Below are 19,179 nucleotides of genomic sequence, written 5' to 3'. Positions count from 1 at the left end.
AATAGAACTTGAGAGAGAAATAATAATATTAAATACTTTAGGCTAATTTAAACTGAAAAATCATTGCAAACAAAAAATGAACCACTGATATGCCTGGTATCATACTAGATCACTTTTATGTTCACCGGATTTGCGACTCTATAGATTTAACTCACGATAATAGACCATTTGGCCCCAGTAGAAATTTATCCTTTTATCTCTGATTAATTCATGTGATATCATGAAATAAGCATATGGATAAAAACTTCAAGCAGTCAAAGTGAATCAAAGCTCCGTCATTGGGTAAGAAATGAGAAAGAGTTAAAACCCATTAACTATATGAAATTATATTATCATCTTATCAAAATCAGATGTTGCATTTGTGTTCTGTCATTCTACAGTGTCCCAGGCATCCCACTCTTTAGATCAGGGCTGACTCTAGTCCAAATTCTAGACCTAAGATCCTGTGTAGCCCATTGGCCCATGAAGACTACTCTCATAACCTGTTAACTTGAGACCCATTTATATTTTATACTGGCCCATTAAGCCGGCTCAGTTATCCAATACACAGATCTGATAACCTCTGAACCATGAATTAAATAGAAAAAATAGATTGAAATATATGCGACGACTAAAATAAAACATTTATCTAATGTGAAATGATATAAAAAATTTGAAGAAAATTTATGAAAAATATATAAACTATAATGGCTAGGGGAAATTTCTAAATATTTTTCATCATTATTTCATGCATGCAATTTAAATATTTGTTGTAGTCTAAAAACGATGAATACTAGGTTTACATGTGATTAAAGATAATATGCATAAAATAAATGATGCTATGTATTATTCAATTTGACTGTGTGCATAAAACAACGATTAAAAAACATGTAAACGCATCATATGAATGATCACTATCAGACTCACATCTGGATAATGATTCAGTGAATGGAGTTTTATTTTGTGTTTGTTTCTCATTTGAAGCTTCAAATGTATTTTTCTTTGGGGGACATAACACCCCAAGTTTAGTATTGTTACTTCTTTAACCATCTAGATATTTACCACCATTACTAGATCGAAATAAAAAGATATTTAAAAAATACATTTAAACATAGTCTGATTCTCCGCAGCACATGAAAACGTTTTCAAAGATTACACTAAAAATATAAGCCTCATGTGATCGTGTCGGAAATTGTGTTTATAAATAACTTGTTTTAAGCATGTAACTTTTATAACAATTCATAAGTTATTGATCCTAAAATTCTTAATAATTCAATTTCTCTACGAATTTAAAAATCTAATTATTTTTTCTATATTTCCTATTATCATTTTTACATATATCGTTAGTTGGCATGCTTCTTTTTTCTTATTCCAATATCATCTTATAATAATTTTCTTCTGCGTCATTTATACTTGATATTATTACTTAGATATGTTTAATCATTGTTTACCTATTGTAGAGTTTATATTTATTATTAGTATATTTGTATGTATTCTTTATACTACCTCTGTATATTCTTTTTCGTAAATTTTCTAATAGATGTGCAAGTCAGATATTCTTGCCCTTGATCTTTCACCGGCTAAGCTAGATATATAAGTGGACCATTTGCTATTCTATTCCCTAGTCCATCTTCATATTTAAACCTTATCTGTTCTTACATATATCTCATACAATTCAAGATATTTTTACTATGTCTCTATGACAATTCAAGCTCTCTTTACATCTATTTCCCCCTCATTCTCTGCATGTTCACGAGTTTACTTAAAGGGAATGGGAATTAAATCAATGATAACCATAATTACATGCAGGGGGATATTTATTGTATCTCTTTATAAGACCCATCACAATGCCTAGTCCATAGAAAATTTAAAATACTAAAACTATGGAGTGATGAGTGATAAGTCCAAATTTAGGGGTTTTATGTCGTTGTTTTGATTTAAACTTAACCAACAATTTTTATGAAACTTTTCCACTTAAATACTCTATAATTAATATAGGGCAAGTAAGGGGTCGATCCGCAGAGAGGCACAAACTTAATTTCAGAATTTTTCTCAAGCTTGGAATGAAGGAAGTGAGTTTAAAAGTGAGAAATATAATTTCTGAGATTTTTTATGGATTTTAGTCAATTTATATAAAGTCCTATGATCTAAATTGAAGCAGAAATACAACGAAAAACATAAAAATGTTTCAGACTAACTTTCATAATTTTAATTAACATTAAAAATAGGAAATAAATATTTTTTGAATTTTCTTGAATTTAATTACCACCAGAAAATATTAGAAAACTAAAAATGGGAGTTAAATATTTTTTTATAATTTTTGTAGATGTTAAAAACACTGAATATTAATTTTAGATATTTTTCATGATTTTTTTTGAATTTTTAAGTACAGAAAATGAGGAAAATACCTTTCCCGGCTATCGCCAGCGGTAGCGAAGCGGCGGACCAGATGGGCTAGCTGCCCTTGTGTGGCCCATTTAGGGCTGGCCTTAGTGGGTCAGCCCACTAAGGTTCATCCCAATTTGGCTATGTCAAGACTTAGCCAAAATGGGTTAAGCCCTATTGGGCTTGACCCAATATGGTCATGACTTAGTCAACTTGACCGAGTCCTCCACTCTTCACTTTTTTTGCCCTAAATGATGGAATTCGAACACGATTTTTTTTTGAAATTTGAAAGGAAGAATGAAGGATGATATATTGATAGACTGGAATGGATTTTAGAGGGAGAAATAAACTGTTTTAGAGAGAGAAAATGACTGAAATGAAGATACATAGAGAGAAAATGAAGAGAGAGTGTAGAAGAAGTTTGAGATGGAATTTGAAGGTTAAAATGAAGGATACTTTTTATGAAATTTTGAGAGGATGAACTAGGGATATGTATGAATATATAGAGAGAGAATGAAACAATTCTAGAGCGATTAACTATGGAAAATTGAATGTTTAGGGTGAGAAGATGATGGATTTTAAGGGTAAATGGATGGATGATGATGTGAAAATGGAAACCTAGGTTCCTAAAACCTCAATGCAAGCCTGGTGAGCCCTCGATTCTTCCTCTCAAGTATGGATCCTTATATTTTTCCAGGATCAGGCGTTTTTCAGTGCAAACAAGAGATGAGATTGAATGAAAACTTCAACAAACTTACATTAAACAGGTTGAACAACCTGGATCCTGAAATATGTCTTGTCCTTCTGGCCAGCCACCTACTAGAGCACGTCTGGAATGAGGGGAAATGAGGGAGGAAAGTAGTATTTATACATTTTAAGAATTACTAAAATACCCCTTTGGGCATTTTCTATCATCTTTTCTTGCCATTTTGCCTCTTTTTCTCCATTGGTTGAGAGCTTTGCCTTGTAATTTACAGCTTGTTTCTTCTGTAAGGTGTTTGAAGGCCCAATAGGTAGGTCAGGTCATGGTCCAAGCCCCTCTGATTTCTCTTTTAAAAGCCCACAACACCGTTTCATCATTTCAACCCATTTTGATAATCACTAAGCTCCCAAAAATTCTCCAATTTCCTCATAATTTGTATCCTCTAATTCCTGTAAATTTATGCACATTTGGAAAAATAAAATACTCATCACTAATCAAACTCATTGATTTCATAGAAGTCAATGAAGTTAGTGAAAAGTAATCATAATGTGCAAAAGTTGAAATTTCTAACTAATGCATAAATATTTAGTTAATTCAAATAATAACATGGTAAATTATAAATTAATAATACTAAAAACATATAAAATGTATGGAAATATATGTTCATTTATCATATTATAAATGAGTCGGAAACTGTTGCATCAACCTAAATTGGGTGGCAATGTGGATCGACCAATTAACATATAAAATCAAAATATGAATTATCAGAAAACTATAAATTCCCATGCCGTGATACATGAAATGCCAATCCATTGCCATGGTGTGATGTATGAATCTTCTATTACAGAAAGAAACCCTCCTTTAGAAGAGCTCCATGTTCCCTTTTCTAAGCTTCCCTTTATTCCTCTTATACATTCGAGGGAGAAAGAATGAATACACATTGGAATATATGAGACAAATAGGAGAAGTGGCACCAAGATTTTTTAAAAACAAAGCCCTGATGTGTATGAGCTTATGTCAAGGGCCTTCTGTAGTGGCCTAACATACATCTTTCATTGATCTATATCATTTTCATTTGATTATGATGTTATTTTTCATACATAATTGGATTTCTTACATTCATGGCATTCTCTTGTAATGTGATTAAGGTATTTAAGTAATTGTTGATTATGGTCTAACAAAAATAAACTAAAAATTTATTATTATGAAGGGAACAATGATGAAATCAGTAACTCTCAATTCTCCTCCGAATTCTGGATGGATTAGTTTGTGTCATAACTTCTAAATCTCATCATTTATTGGCTGAAATGATGTCGGACGTCGTCAAGACGTAGTCCGGTCGTCACCGATGGTATGGACTCGGTGGCGAAGAGAGGTCTCTATCGGACTACGGTAGGAGCGTCATCCGATATGGATAGCAGACAGTATGAAATGAGAGTGAATGCGTGATAATCTAGATGTGGTACGTGCAAACACCGACTCGCGGTGGGTGCCGTTCCCAGGGTTCAACGGGGTCACCCAGGGAAGCATAGTCCAGACTTCCCGAACCTCATCCGAATGGACGAGGGCGACTACGAGATCGAATGGGGAAACCCCGCAGGTATTGCTCAAACGGGACGGGCGAGACCCGACTCGCACCAAACATGTAAGACTCACGTTTATTCTTTTGTCATTTTCTCAGCCTGTCCCTCACACCTACATCTAACCAGAGTGCGGTGGAGGCAATAGAAAGCGTACTGAAAGAGATAAGAGACAAGAGTGCAGAGTGGAGTACCTTTCGTCGCGTCCGGCGACAGCTATCTTGGTATCGCCCGTTGCATTTTCGACGAGGACGGGACGGTCGTTGGTGACGGTGGCAACGGCAGCAGGTGGCTCGAACAGTCCGTGGGGAGCGAGCACCAAAGGGCAGTATTGGAGGGCGACGACAGCACGACAGTCTAGGCTGGCGCCAAAGAGGAGAATACGGGCACGGTGGGCTGCGGTCGCAGCGGCACGGGGCACGGCGGAGCGGAGTGCGGCGGCGCTGGGCGCAGCGGCGCGGAGCGCAGCCTTGGCGATCGGCGGCGCGGGCTGGCGGCGGACGGCGGTGTTCCCTTCTCCCTTCTCCACTCTTCTTTTTCTTCCTCCTTCTTCTTCTTCCTTCTTCTTCCTCCTCCTTCCTGCTTCCTCAACGAGGGACTCTTCAAATTTCAACATTTTTTCTTTCAAACAAATTCAAAGAGTAGTCTTTGGAGGGAGCCCACCCCTTCCTTTATAGAAGAGAGGTGGATGGGCTACAAAACTAAAATAAAGAGAGGGGTTTGGACCCGATAATGGGAGGGGAAGGTATCCTCATACGGGAACTTCCCCTTGCTACAATGCTGTTACGAAGAAAAGAGAGTACGAAAGAAAACGTAAATGTAGGAAGCAAAAGCGGTAAACTGAATCGAAGATGGCGCGTTGTTACCCGGGATATTTGAATCCGGGTGTATGCGTCGTCACTTTGGCTTGCCAGGCGGGCTGGATGCGAATCGGTGGCGGAGTCGATGACGATGCTGACTCCTTGAGCGATGATACTGCGGTCTCGGAGTCTGTCGCGCCATCATGAAACCTCGTTCAAGAGGAATCAAACTATATCCACTAAAACTGTAGAGTGAAAAAAAACTAACAAAATAGCCTTTTGACAATTTTAACTGTCGAGAGGTGGTTCACCAATACTATAGAGGGTTTAAATGAAATCCTAACATTTTAAGGTCTCGGGGGAGGGGGAAAAACAAGAAGTAGGTCATGACAAAGAAAATTCACGCAAGTAAACTCAAATACGAGTTATCATTCTTTAATAATTCAGGTCAGTATCTTGGGTTATTAGGGTATTAGGGTATTAGTTGGCCAATTTAAGACTAAAGTGAGATAGCCTGATAACACCATGAGAGAACTGAAAGAAATATATAGAATTTTGAGTTTTCAAAGGAACCAGGACAATCAAAAGAATTCGAGCAAATAAACTCAATTACGAGTTATCATTCTTTAATGATTCATGTCAGTATCTTGGGTTACTAAGATATTAGTTGACCAATTTAAGACTAAAGTGAGGTAGCCAGATAACACCATTTGAGAACTGAAAGAAATATATAGAATTTTGAGTTTTCAAAGGATCCAGGACAATCAAAAGAATTCAAGCAAGAGAGGGGGGTTTGAAATACAAGAAATAAGCTTTCATCATAAGAATTCAAGCAAATGGACTCATATACAAGTTGCCATTCTTTATTGATTCGTGTCAATAACTTGTATCACCAAGAGATTTAGGTGGCCTATTTTATATTATAGAAAGATAACAGGCCAACACTAAAAGAGAACTGAAATAAAAATTTGGAATTTTGAGGTCTCATTAGGGTTCCGATGTTCAGATAAAAAATATGAAAATGGATGTCGGATAATGATATCAGATGTTATTTCATTTGGATAATAATAACAGATAATTATATTTTTGTGCTTTATCCGTTATCATATCTATAATCCAGACGCGTTTCTCAAATTTTGAGCTTTTTGTTTCAATATCTAATAAAGCGAATGACTATCAAACATTAAAACACAACTAAGTGTCTTGTGTATGCTTGGGTCATGTTAGCCACTTTGCCATTTATTAGGGTGGGAGAGGGTAGCTGCAGTGATGAATAGATGGTTGAAAGAGGTAGCTGGGAGAGGGTGGCAGCGGCAATGCCGGGAAACGGTGACTGGGATAGGGGAGAATGGGCGGCTTGGGGAAGGTGGTGATGGCAACAGAGAAAAGGGTGACAGGGAAGAGGGAGAACAGGTGGCTGAGGGAGGGTGGTGGTAGTGGATGAGGGTGACCTTGTGTGATAAAAATGACATATGTATGAATGAATCATTGCATCTCAACCAGTGCCCAAGTATCATTCTTCCTAAAAAATAAATATGCATACAAAGCACCTCATTTATATGAGTTAGTGAGATATAAGGTTGCCTCTAACACAATGAAGAATAGTTATAAATGATGTAATTTACCTTTAATTTTCATGTCATTTCACAGGATTTTCTGATGATTCTAAGAATTCTTCTCAAATTTCTCTTGATTCAAAGATTTCCTTTAAAATTTGTAGAATTATTGTTTCTTCTTAAAATTAAAATTGATGTGATCAGATATTCATCCATAGTTCTCAGTTGTACATGGCTTTTATGCATTATCACATGATGCATCTACTTATTCATCGCATATTGTGTTTTGCTTTCATTGTTCATTACGACAATTGTCATGTCGACATCTGAGGGTGCATTACTCCAAACGGCGGAGGAACTAGTTGGGTAGGAAGTTGCAGGATACTTAATATGTGAGCGTTCAGAGGTCCATATGTGTTCAAAAAGGTCCCCAATATTGAAATATTTTACACTCGTTGAGGATTATATATATGAGTGCACAATTTTTTCGCGCCAAGAATACAACAAAGGTTGTCCAAGTTAAGTGACCATCCAATTTGATGTGTGTGAAGGGCACTGCTATGACACAATGTTGTTTAGAGAAGCTATTAAATGATGGGATGTAAGGAGTCTTCGAATGTAGGCAATCATTGAGGGGTCAAACAATTGAAGAAACAAAGGACATTGATAATTGCCTTGTTTGTCTTAATGGCTGGGCATTGCATAGAATGGACTCCGTTACATGGAAAGAAACATGGCGAAAGGCGGAATAAACTGAACCTTCCTAGTGCACACATTATTAAGCGCAGGCGATGAAGCTATTTTGATAGGATGAAGGTGGAGTTAGTGGTGTCCATGGATGGCTCATCAAACAAAACACTTTCTGGCCTTGGTCCCACCTCCCAGTACTATAGTGTCATTTAACTCTATCAGAAACACACTTCAACAGTTAATATATTAGAAACCTATCTTTATTCTATTTCCTGGTTTCTCACATCCTATTTGTCTCCTTGTATTTCATATTTTGTCTTGAACATTCCGTACCTGGTCCCTAAAGTATCCTTAAAATTTTTTTTTTCGTTCATTGAATGTGCTATAAAAAATAATAAATCAGGTCATATATAACCGCCACAATTATCACCCTTTAAGTTTATCGAATAACATATATTTATAACATTACTTTAATATATAATTTGTAATCCTCATTTCAATAATTTTACGTTAATGACATTAATGATACCCATTTCTAGCACTACTTTAAGATTGGTAATTTTAAATTTTATTCACTCTATACTGAGTTACTGACGAGAGTTCCTTATGGGATCCGATAACGATTATCGACAAACAAAAACCATAAACAACATCACTATCTGCTTAACGATATATGCACCCGTTATTGTTATCTCCTTAACAATATCCGATATCGTATTCAGGTTAGAGAACACCAACCCTTAACCGTTATCAATATCCATGCTTATTACCAGACACACTTTCAGTTTTTTCGGTCAATGGATGTCATGATACGGGTGCAAATCGTAGCACCCGAGGTATCAGAGTGGAAAGGAGAGAAGGGGGGGGGGGAAGAAATAGGCCTTGAACAAGAGAATTCAAGCAAATGGGCTGAGATCCAAGTCACCATTCTTTATTCATTCATGTCAGAATCTTGGATCACCAATAGATTAATCAGCCAATTTAATACTACAGTAAGACAGCAGGCCAAAACACCCAGAGGAGAAGTGAAAGAAAAATCTGGGATTTTGAGGTCTGAGAGGAGAGCAAACCAAAAAAGAAAGAAAGAAAATAAAAAAAAGAAAGAAATAAAAAAACAAGCTCTTAATTTTGAGGTCTCAGAGGAGAGCAAACAAAAAAAGAAAGAAATAAGAAAAAGAAAGAAAGAAAGAAAGAAAGAAAGAAAGAAAGAAAGAAAGAAAGAGAGAAAAAACAAGCTATTAATTTCGTCTGGTCTCCCCGCCAGGACGTCGTGGGAGAGAAGAAGCCACCAACTTGCGCTCGCGCCTTATCTGAAGAGTAGAAGACAAGGACGAAGCGAGCGAGCAGGCTTCTCCCCCGGCGATGGCGGCGAGGCTCGTCCCCTCCGTCTCCTCCTCCTTCGTAGCCTCGCCGCTCTCGACCTCGCGCCTGCGCGGCCACCATCTTCGCCTCCCTCCCTTCGGCCCGCTCCGCCTCGACACGCGAGTTCGGGCCAGCTTCCACGGGATTCCCCCGCCGAACGACCTCGGATCGTTCTCCGATCTCCATGGGCTTCTAGAAAGAGCCGAGGGGATACTCTACACCATCGCGGATGCGGCCGTCGCCGCCGATCCCGCTGCCGTGGAGCCTGCCGCGGTTCAGAAGGCTGGCGGGTGGTTCGCGTTCATTGCGGATGGGATGGAAATTGTTCTGAAGGTGGGGTTTTTTTTCTGTACGGTGGGTTTTTTTGAATTGGGGGAGTTGGATTTTGGGTGTTGTTCTAAAATCGGAATCTGGGTACTAATCAGGATGGTGAAATTTTGAGGTTTCTTGATTGTGGATACTCTGATTCGAATTGGGGGATTGAATTTGGGTGTTATTCTACCTTCGGAACCTGGGATGTAATTAGAATTATGATATTTTGAGGTTTCGTATTTGTGGATACTCTGATTCCAATCGGGGGAATTAGATTTGGGTGTTGTTCTCTATTCGGAACCTGGGAATTAATTAGGATGGTGAAATTTTGGGGTTTCGTGATTTTGGACACTCTGTTTCGAATGAAATTGTTATCGGCAAGGAATCATTAGAATTTATGATGGAAACGTATCAAAAGTTTTAAATTCACGGATGTCTATGTTACTTGAATTATTGGCGGAGTAAAGGGATAGCTCTTCTCAGATAGCATGGGCGCATAAACAGGTTCATAAGGCTTTTAAAGGATTTAATGATTGTATTCATTCCCCTTGGAAGAAAACTTCAATCGTATAGGTTCCAGAAGTTTTGGTGTTTTTCCAACTTCGGAACCTGGGCTCTAATTAGGATAGTGAAATTCTGAGGTTTCGTAATTGTGGGTACTCTGGTTTAAATGAAAATTTTATCAGCAAGAAATCACGGATTTCTGTGTCACTGGAATAATTGGCGGAGTAAGGTGTCAGCTCCTTTCGATTAGTATGGATGCATGGCCACTTGCATAAGGATTTGAAGGATTTAAATGGTTGTATTCATTACCCTTGGAAGAATACAGGATCTCAAATGATGATACAAGATCTAGGTCTACAAAGAAAGGTCAAGAGAACAAGCAGATATCTCAAATCATGAAAATTACGCTGGATCAGGGGCTTATACACTTGCACTGATCTCTTCATGGAAAACCCTGCATCCTTGTTTCTCTGGCAAGAATGAACCCACTGAATATTTTTCTTCTTTTCTTTTTGACTGCAGGTTCTTAAAGATATTCTTTCGGCTGTCCACGTACCTTATTCTTATGGCTTCGCCATCATCCTTCTTACTGTCATCGTCAAAGTGGCGACGTTTCCTTTGACGAAGCAGCAGGTGAATCCTTCACATTAAATCAGCAGTTTTAAGTATTATCACGATTGTTTCCTGTATTGCGGCCATTGTCTTTAACTTGGTTCTTTTCTATTATTTCCTTTTTTGGACTCGTTCATTGAAAGTTGATGTTTCATTCACTAAGATGTAGTTTTCGATGTCGCCGAGGATGATGATGACTCGTCATCCTTCCCATCATTTGCCCTCCACAGGATGACAACGATGAGGCAAAATTGGAACCATCTCTTGTCATTAGACATGGTTGTTTTGTTCTGTTCATTTGAAACAAACAAAAAAAAAAGAACCGCACAGGGCCTTGTTCTTTGTTCTGTTTGTTTGAAACAAACAAGAAAAAAAAAACCGCACAGGACCTTGTTCTTTGTTCTGTTCTTTTTTTAAAAAAAAAACGAACAAAATTCGCACATTCGCACAAAACTAGTACAAAATTCGCACAAAGCGAACAAAAGAACTGCACACGGGTCTGTGCGATGTTCTGTTCGAATTCGTTTTTGTTCTGTTCAGAAAACCGAACAGAACGAACAATTCGCACAAAAAGAACAGAACAACCACGTCTACTTGTCATCATCCCTTTTTTAACCTCGCTCAGATGATGGGAGGTAGTGATGGGATAATCTATCCCGTCTTCATTCGTCTGCGTGGGGAGCTGATGACGGCGACAAGACTGTTTCCGTCTCTCAAGCCGAGGACGATAATTATGATATATTCTTGAATTAAAGTGGACGATTATGATGAATTGGTGATGGAGAGTGGTTCTTGGATGATGATGAACAGTTTCGTCATCCTCCTCAAAAACTGTCAAGATCAGTGTTATTTTTTGTATGCTTTTCTTAGTGCTATATTCTTCACCGTTTGATTCATTTTCTGGGTTTTGTCAATCTTTCAACTTTGTAGGTGGAGTCAACACTTGCGATGCAAAATCTTCAGCCCAAAATTAAGGCTATTCAGCAAAGATATGCTGGCAACCAGGTACTCTTTTTTTATACTTATGCTACTTGATACAACATAGGAATTTGGATATATCTTGATGTGAGTTGAAAATTTATGAAGTGTCATTCATCGTGTTGTTCCTTTTCTTATTTTGACTTTTGCAGCTATAGTTTACCTGAGTACTTTGGTTTGGGAAAATTTTCTCCCATTTTTAAGAATACCTGCTTACTGCTGAAACATTTTTCTTTAATTTGATGGTAGCTGTAGAAAAATGATCAAAATACTTTAGATCTTGCTAGTGTCATCTTGGATAGCAGTGATTGTTCGGTCTGATTCCCCATATAATCACAATGATAATTTTCATGAAAAAACATTAAAATTCTGTCGCCCATTGAGTTTAAATACTTTCAATAGAAATCCTAATTAATGGTGACTTTGAGAAGAACTAACGGGTCTAAGCATCGACACTTCAATACTTCTATATATTTATCGGTTGTTTTTCATTTGCCAATAGAATTTTCCATGATGAAAGCCTCATATACGTTTTGTTTAAGTTTTGATTTAGAATTCATGTTGTTCTGCTGTTCTTTTGTAGGAAAGGATACAACTTGAGACATCGCGCCTTTACAAGCAAGCTGGTGTTAATCCCTTGGCAGGTATATATACTGGATAGGAAGAACCGCCACAGTTTTCTCAGTGTTTTTAATACTTTTTCTAATCACTTTGGGAGAATTATTTCAATTTCCCTCTTATATTGATTACACTAAAATTTGTTGATTTCTTGGGGAGCCAAGATTTAATTTTTGTGGGCTGACTCCTCTCTCAAACGCTTCTAACAGGGTGCTTACCCACTTTGGCTACTATTCCTGTCTGGATTGGGCTGTACCAAGCTCTCTCCAATGTAGCCAATGAGGTAAAACGACCTATATCATCTCCCTTTAAATTCATGGACTTAATTCAAATCCATCTTCAGATGTTTTTCTTCAGTACAACATTAACAAAATATGAACCCTTTTTTTTCCTATTTGGTTCTTATATTTCAGGGGTTGCTGACAGAGGGTTTCTTCTGGATTCCTTCTCTTGGAGGCCCAACAAGTATTGCGGCCCGTCAAAGTGGGGCTGGCATTTCATGGCTTTTTCCTTTCGTGGTAGGCACCTAAATCACCATCCATTCCATTTATTTCATCATAATCCCATAAATGCATGATCCTTTGTTTTTTACTTAACTTAATAAAAAATTATAAAAAAAACTTTCTATAAAAAATAACCAAAGGTTTCCTTGTTGCATTCTTCCATCACAATCAAGATAATTTTTTTGAGACTGATCAATGCCCCCTCTCGATCGACTCGGCCAATCAGATCTTCAAGCAAGCTCCAGATTGGCTGTGTCCATATCAGGATGGACATTTTTTTCCAGGAAAGTTATTTAAGGCGGTCACCTGACAAAGCGGTAACCACGCGATATCAGGATAGACATTGAATGGAGAACGTACATGTAGAATAAATACGGAAAAAAGGCTTAATCTATTATCATCTTGTAAAGAATATATACAATCAGGAATTACAACGGTAAGCTTACCGTGTGGCCCGCCGAAACGGCTATAACTGATAACGCTTTGACCCAGCAAATAATCCCTTTTCTGGAATTTTTTTGCTGGAATGAAAATTATTTATTTATTTGCATTACATCTCGGAGCCCACGGTTGATGTCAATGGCCGGATACATGATGCAGGATGGGCATCCGCCGCTGGGGTGGCCTGACACGGCGGCCTATCTTGTCTTACCTGTCCTGCTTGTTGTTTCCCAGTACCTTTCGATGGAGCTTATGAAGCCCCCTCAGGTAAATAATTCTTCAGAATTATCTTCGGATTTGTTCATTCTTATTTTTTCTGATTTTTTTTTGCGTTGTTGTCTTCTCTGTCAGAGTGATGACCCATCTCAGAAGAATTCCCTTCTCGTGTTGAAGTTTCTTCCTCTGATGATTGGTTACTTCTCCCTGTCAGTCCCTTCTGGCCTCTCAATATACTGGTTAGTACCTCTTTATTTCCTCTTTCCCTTCTCTCTAGTTAGCTGTTGCCCATGGGCTATCTCCTTCCTCTAAAATGGGCTTTGCTTGTGGTCTCTCTCTCTCTCTAGAGCATTTTTTGCCTTCTTGGCTCTGTCTGGTCTCTCTCTGAAGTTCGCTCATTATAGCATTTCTTTCTTTCCCTTTCTACCTCTCCCTCCAAAATAGGTTTAAATAGTTTGCTCTATCTCTCTCTAACATTATTTATGGCTTTTCCATCTTTGTCTCTCTACCTCTCCTCCAAAATGGGTTTCACTTGTGCTATGGCTTTTCAATCTGTCTTATTATCTCTTCCTCCAAAGTGGGTTTTCCCTGTGGGCTCCATCTCTCGCTCTAAAATTGATTACTTGTGGTTTCTCAGTCTTTCTATCTCTCCCTCCAAAGTGGGTTTTACTCGTGGGCTCCATGTCTCTCTCTAAAATTGATGGTTTGTGGCTTTTCAATCTGCCTCTCTATCTCTGCCTCCAAAGTGGGTTTTACTTGTGGGCTCCATCTCTACCTCTAAAATTGATTATTTGTGGCTTTTCAGTCCCCCCTTCTATCTCTCTGCCTGTAAATAGGGTTTTACTTCTGGGTTCCCTCTCTCTCTCTAAAATCGGTCGTTCTGTTCTTTTTGTGCGAATTGTTCGTTCTGTTCGGTTTTCCGAACGGAAAAAAAACGAATTCGAACAGAACATCGCACAGACTTGTGTGCGGTTCTTTTGTTTGCTTTGTGCGAATTTTGTTCTCGTTTTGTGCGAATGTGAGAATTTTGTTTGTTTTTTTTTGAAAGAACAGAACAAAGAACAAGGCCCTGTGCGGTTCTTTTGTGCGAATTTTTCGTTCGTTTCAAACGAACAGAACAGAACAACCATGTCTACTTGTGACTTTTCAATTCCTCTCTCTCTATCTCTCCCTCTGACACTGGCACAAAAAGGCTTTCATATCTGTTTCTTTCTCTGTGTCCCTCCATAAGGAGATTTGCTCTTGGGCTCTCTCTTTCTTTCCCTGTTTCTCTGAAATAAGTCTTGCTTGGGTAGGTTTGTGAACAATGTACTGAGCACTGGGCAACAAGTTTGGCTAAGGAAAATGGGCGGAGCTACGCCAGTGGTTAGCCAGGACGCCGGCGGAATCATCACCGCCGGCAAAGCAAAGCGCTCTGCTTCGCAACCCGCCGCCACCCAGCCAGGAGAAAGGTCAGTTCTTTCTCCCATCCATCATCTCTTTCCCACTCTGGACTCCCCTTTATTCACAATTGGGTCTCTATCTCTCTAGATTTCGGAAGCTCAAGGAAGAAGACAAGCTCAAGGCCCTGAAATCTGCGCCGTCCGATGCCACTCAGACGGCTGATGATGCTCCATCAGATGCAGAAGGCCTTGAAGATGACGATCCCGCCGACGAGGTAAATACTTTTATTATTTTCAAGTCTAACACCCACTACCAACTTCTGCCAAAAAAAAAAATTGTGATAAATAACTTGCGCCAAAATTTGAAAGCTACCCACAACTCCAGATGAAAGCTTTCAGATTTCCTAAATCTTCCTCTCCTTCTTGAAGGGTCTTCTTTTGACAAATGAACGATCATTCGTTCATTTGTCAGATGACGATGCCGTTGGCGAGGTAAATAGGTCACTTTCTTCAGGAAAATAATTCTACTATTTTCAAGTCTCACACCCATCAGCAGCTTCTGCCAAACTTTGAAAACTGCCCACATCTTCAGATGATAGCTTTCAGATTTCCTAAAGCTTCTTCTCATTCTTGAAGCTCTTCAGTTGACAAATGAACGATCATTCGTTCACTTGTCAGATGACGATGCCGTTGACGAGGTAAATAGGTCACTTCCTTGATGAAAATAATTCTACTATTTTCAAGTCTCTCACCCACTACCAACTTCTGCCAATTCTTGAAAACTACCCAGATCTCCAGATGAAAGCTTTCAGATTTCCTAGAGCTTCATTCTTCGATCAAGTATCTTCCCCAATTGTGATTTTTTCATGGGTGAAGTATTACCAAGTCTTACTAAAAAAATGAATTGGCAGGAGGCGAGAGAGGAGGCCTTGGCTTCAAGCCCAGGGAAGCAGCTGCCTGAGTACAGCGGGCCGAGAAGGAGCAAGCGATCTAAGAGGAAGAAGGCTGCGTAATTATAATCAGGGGTGGACAGGGAACTGCTCTGGCCTTCGTCCCTTCTTCTTGATTTAGCGAGCTAGTGATTATCCTGCGTGATGTGAGCTGTTCATAGAAGAACGTAACTTTAATATTATTCTCCAGGGAATGATTTTTTTTCCAGAGATCTATTCTCTTCACCCTAAAAATGCGGGCAGAGAAAGAGAGAGAGAGCAGTTCGATGATTTTACCTATTAAACCAGGAGAAATGCGAGAGAGATTCAAAATTTCCACTTTGGCGTTCGCCAATTCGATTCGTTTTGGAAGAAAATGGAGTGTTGTAGTACAGATAAAACTCGTTCAATGCCAAAAGAAATTGATCGCAGTGGGATTCGAACCCACGACCTTTAGATTCGGAATCTAATGCGATATCCACTCCGCTATGCGACCAGAAAGACAGTAGAATTCGCAAATCGAATCTCAATTGTGTGCAGTGCTGGCGATCACGTTTATTCAAAACACAATTGAGGTCAATGCTTACGAAGAGGGGAAAACCTACGCAGGACGAGATCGCTGGCGAAGAAATCAGCAAACAAGGAAAACCTAAGCACGGATCAGAGGAAAAAGAAGAAAAAAGACGAACGGGTTTCTCTTACTGCTAAAATCCACAGGCGATCGCGGATCTGTCAAACATTTGACGCCATTGCATTCGATCTCCCCTTTCCCGATCTGTTCATCTCCTTTTCTGACTTCTGCGCCATTAGAACTGGTTTATCGAATTTGGAGACTTGATGGTTTTATAGGAGAGGTCGACGAAGTGGGCCGCATTGATTTTGAATTATCGGGCTGGATCAGTGTCACAACTTGACAAAACCCATTATATAAGTTACAAATGAAGTATCAGTTCCTAAATTCCAAATCTGTATTCTTCTCTCTAAAATTCTGTTTTTGGATTTTCTAGGTCAACTAAATTATGCCTGAAAAATTATAATTAAAATAAGATTTGTGATTTATAATTACGATGTGATCGTAATTATTCCCATCCCTATCTTCAGAGAGCAAGGAATTTTTGTAGGTGAAATCATATAGAGCAAGCCCATTTTTGTGTTGGTATCTTTACAGCTCAGTGTGTCCTGTCACATAAGCCCAACAGTGGCTGGGAATAGGGATGGGAAGTTCGCTGTTCGGCGTCAAACGAACACTGATCGTGGACGAACTAACATGGGAAAAATCATGTTTGCGTTCATGTTTGGTCCATTCGTGAATGAACACAAAGGAGATTGAAGTAGGACAGCTACGGAATGAACGACTAAGAAATGGACGACTAGGTTGACGGGACAGACTACGGGTAGATGGACGACTAGGGATAGATCGGATACTGGAGGGATAAAACAGCCATAGAAATCACATGGTCGAATTCGGACTTTAAAAACGATGAAAATCTGGTGGTGCAGCTCCGACCCTTATCGAGGGCGGGAGTACTGTCTTCCCCCACCGCGATGATGCCTAAGCACCGAAATCAATATCCGAATTCGCGTCGCGAAGAAACACAGGAGAAAGAGAGAGAAGAAGTGGAAATCCAAACCAAATCTAATTCTGACAGCGGTGGAAACTTCTCGAAAAAACACTGGACGGAGAACACTTTCGACACCAAAGAGTTCAGGCGTACCTCGGCACTGTAGTGCGTGAAGAGGGTGCGGAAAATTCCGATCGTGACGAGGCTGGGCGAATCCGGGCGTTGAGCAGCCCACTGGATGAGGAAGATTCTAGGCGTTCCGGGTGTTGAACGGCCCTAGTGGAGAGTAGATGTTGTTGCCGCAGAGTCAAGCGTAGGCGAATACCCGCACGCGCGAAGCGCGTGTAGGGTGCGCGGAGCGCACGGAGAGCCGGTGCCGGTGCTGAGCGCGCGGAGTGCGCGGAGGGCGTGCAGTGCACCCGGAGCGCGCGTAGCGCGCGCGGCTCGAAGCGTCGGACGACGTCAACGACGACCGGCGCCGCCGGTGTCGAAGTCTTGTGGGGCGGCCTTGGCGGCCCTGGCAGGGGCGGCCTGGGCGGCCCTGGTTGGGACGGCCTGGGCGGCCTTTGGGCGGCCCCAAGCGGGCGGCCTGGGGGCGGCCTTGGCTGCCCTAGCAGGGGGGCCCTAGTTGGGCGGCCTGGGTGGCCATTGGGCGGCCCCAAGCGGGCGGCCTGGGGGGGCGGCCTTGGCAGGGGCAGCCTGGGCGGCCCTGGTTGGGGCGGCTTGGGCGGCCTTTGGAAGGCAAGAGAGAGAGTAAGAGAGAGAGAGAGGATGGAAAGGGAGGATGGAAGGCCGACGTCGCGAGGCGGCGGCGGCGGCGACGGAGCTAGGGCTGGTGAGATAGGGAGGCTTGGGCAGTCCTCCAAGAAGAGCTAAACAAAACTCAATTCTTGAAATATGACTGCCTAAGTGTTTCTTGAAAATAATGCCCTTTATATACAGGCCTTGGAGGAAAGAGAAAATGACGAGAAATTAGAGACGAGGAATTATAGACGAGAAATTAAAGACATGCTTCATGTCACGCCAAAGGGCAGTTGTTGATCTACCTCTGGCGACGTGTCATGACGCGTGTAGGGATGTGCGCGGGTGGAGACGTGTGCGATGATGGTTGCGGTGTGTTCGTGGCAGAGATGTTGACTTCGGTTGACTTCGCCGTTGTGTCCGTAGCGGAGATGTTGACCTTGGTTGATGGCGGCGGCGCGTTCGGTGTCAAAGCATTGGCGTCCACGTCACCAGAGATGTAATTGTGGAAACATATATTTTTATGGAAAAAATGGAAATAACTAGGTTCTTAAACATGCATCTAAAATTGGTGTAATTGACTGGAGAGGGAGAAAGGGAGAAGGAAGAGGGAGGAGGGGGGGAATGATGGAGGGCGAGAAGGGAGCTGACGGGGGAGGGAGAAGAATAACCAGAGAGGGAGATCACCATAGAGGGAGACCGCCGGAGAGGGAGACCAATGTGGGAACTGGGAGGAATAGGGGCTGGCGGGAATTGGGGGGAATAGGGGGGAAGACCAAGGATGTGCCTCGAGAAGGTAACATGTTCATGAACCGTTCGCAAACATGTTCGTGTTTAATTTGGACCGTCCGTGTTCGTTTGCATGTTCGCGAATGAAAGAAACATTTTTTCCCATTCCTAGATGGGAATGGTTCGATCATGGGTGTTGGGTGATCGCGTGGTCGTTGTGCGGTGCTGTTCAAATTTTTTGATCTGTTTTAATTTATAAAAATTGATTAAGTAAACGATTCATGCATGTGATTTGTCAACGGGTTCAGTTTGTGTGTCAATTGTCACGAGTCGGAAACCTGTTCAAAACATATTTTTTGGCATTAAATGTAGTGAATTATTTCGTCATCAGCAAGTGCTCCCACTCAGGTCACCGCGCCACGCAACTGACCCCAACATCAGTCTCTCTTTATGTTGTACTGAGTAAGGGCGAATATATACGGAGATAAATGAAGTACTCCTTTTCATTTATTTCACTCTCTATCTCTTTGTAGTTGATTCATCTACTCATTGAACTAATATTTTCTGACATTCATTGGTTTGTGATTCTACTTGCAA

The 19,179-nt window shown here is 40.5% G+C and overlaps 1 protein-coding gene, 1 long non-coding RNA gene and 1 other non-coding gene across 3 annotated transcripts; 1 reads left to right on the top strand and 2 right to left on the bottom strand.

Annotated features, from left to right (window-relative positions):
- Positions 1 to 8,950: 8,950 nt before the first annotated feature.
- ALB3 (63 kDa inner membrane family protein) lies at positions 8,951 to 15,781 on the top strand. The gene is made up of 11 exons (XM_078590388.1): positions 8,951 to 9,388; positions 10,394 to 10,504; positions 11,414 to 11,488; positions 12,045 to 12,105; positions 12,289 to 12,362; positions 12,493 to 12,597; positions 13,183 to 13,290; positions 13,375 to 13,478; positions 14,535 to 14,690; positions 14,770 to 14,896; positions 15,533 to 15,781. The coding sequence occupies exons 1-11, from the start codon at positions 9,056 to 9,058 to the stop codon at positions 15,632 to 15,634; spliced, it is 1,356 nt and encodes a 451-aa protein (XP_078446514.1). The 5' UTR covers positions 8,951 to 9,055; the 3' UTR covers positions 15,635 to 15,781.
- LOC144715465 (uncharacterized) lies at positions 12,686 to 16,440 on the bottom strand. The gene is made up of 2 exons (XR_013584642.1): positions 16,253 to 16,440; positions 12,686 to 12,888 (listed from the first exon to the last, which is right to left on the bottom strand). It is a non-coding gene; the product is annotated as an uncharacterized LOC144715465 (long non-coding RNA).
- On the bottom strand, positions 15,974 to 16,046 carry TRNAR-CCG (transfer RNA arginine (anticodon CCG)). Its single transcript has one exon. It is a non-coding gene; the product is annotated as a tRNA-Arg (tRNA).
- Positions 16,441 to 19,179: the final 2,739 nt, after the last annotated feature.

Source organism: Wolffia australiana, chromosome 19 (genome assembly GCF_029677425.1).
Source record: "Wolffia australiana isolate 7733 chromosome 19, ASM2967742v1".
Lineage (NCBI taxonomy): Eukaryota > Viridiplantae > Streptophyta > Magnoliopsida > Alismatales > Araceae > Wolffia > Wolffia australiana.
This window is presented reverse-complemented; position numbering and strand designations above follow the sequence as displayed.

Bases quoted from the DNA above. Each gene is read 5' to 3' on its own strand.
- ALB3 (XM_078590388.1), top strand. From the start codon at position 9,056: ATGGCGGCGAGGCTCGTCCCCTCCGTCTCCTCCTCCTTCGTAGCCTCG. The intron at 9,389-10,393 runs GTGGGGTTTTTT...TTTTGACTGCAG, and splicing joins GGATGGAAATTGTTCTGAAG to GTTCTTAAAGATATTCTTTC. The intron at 12,598-13,182 runs GTAGGCACCTAA...TACATGATGCAG, and splicing joins CATGGCTTTTTCCTTTCGTG to GATGGGCATCCGCCGCTGGG.